Source organism: Penaeus monodon, chromosome 27 (assembly GCF_015228065.2).
Source record: "Penaeus monodon isolate SGIC_2016 chromosome 27, NSTDA_Pmon_1, whole genome shotgun sequence".
Taxonomy (NCBI): Eukaryota; Metazoa; Arthropoda; class Malacostraca; order Decapoda; family Penaeidae; genus Penaeus; species Penaeus monodon.
Window position 1 is genome coordinate 21,025,579 of NC_051412.1, and position 213 is coordinate 21,025,791.

The window sequence follows — 213 nt, forward strand, 5'->3', positions numbered from 1 at the left end:
CCCCTGCAGAATGCACCTCCATAACATAGAGAAAATGGAGAAGTTTGATGAAGGCCATGTTGGTGGCAGGGAGGAATTAAAGCCTGTGACCCAGTTTGGATTCTCTGTTCCAACCTGTTGCGGCTATTTACCCCAGGATAATACGTGGAATGATGACTGGGTTGTAAGTTTGCTCATATTATTCTTGTATTAGTATTCACACACACACACTCA

The 213-nt window shown here is 43.7% G+C and overlaps 1 protein-coding gene across 2 annotated transcripts in view; it reads left to right on the forward strand.

The window, feature by feature from the left end:
* The window catches only part of LOC119590678 (ketosamine-3-kinase-like), a 6,441-nt gene that overhangs the window by 4,808 nt on the left and 1,420 nt on the right, over nucleotides 1-213 (forward strand). For both annotated transcript variants that reach the window (XM_037939363.1, XM_037939362.1), the window contains exon 4: nucleotides 10-163. In XM_037939363.1, coding sequence (XP_037795291.1) covers nucleotides 10-163 — 154 coding nt within the window. The remainder of the gene's footprint in view (nucleotides 1-9; nucleotides 164-213) is intronic.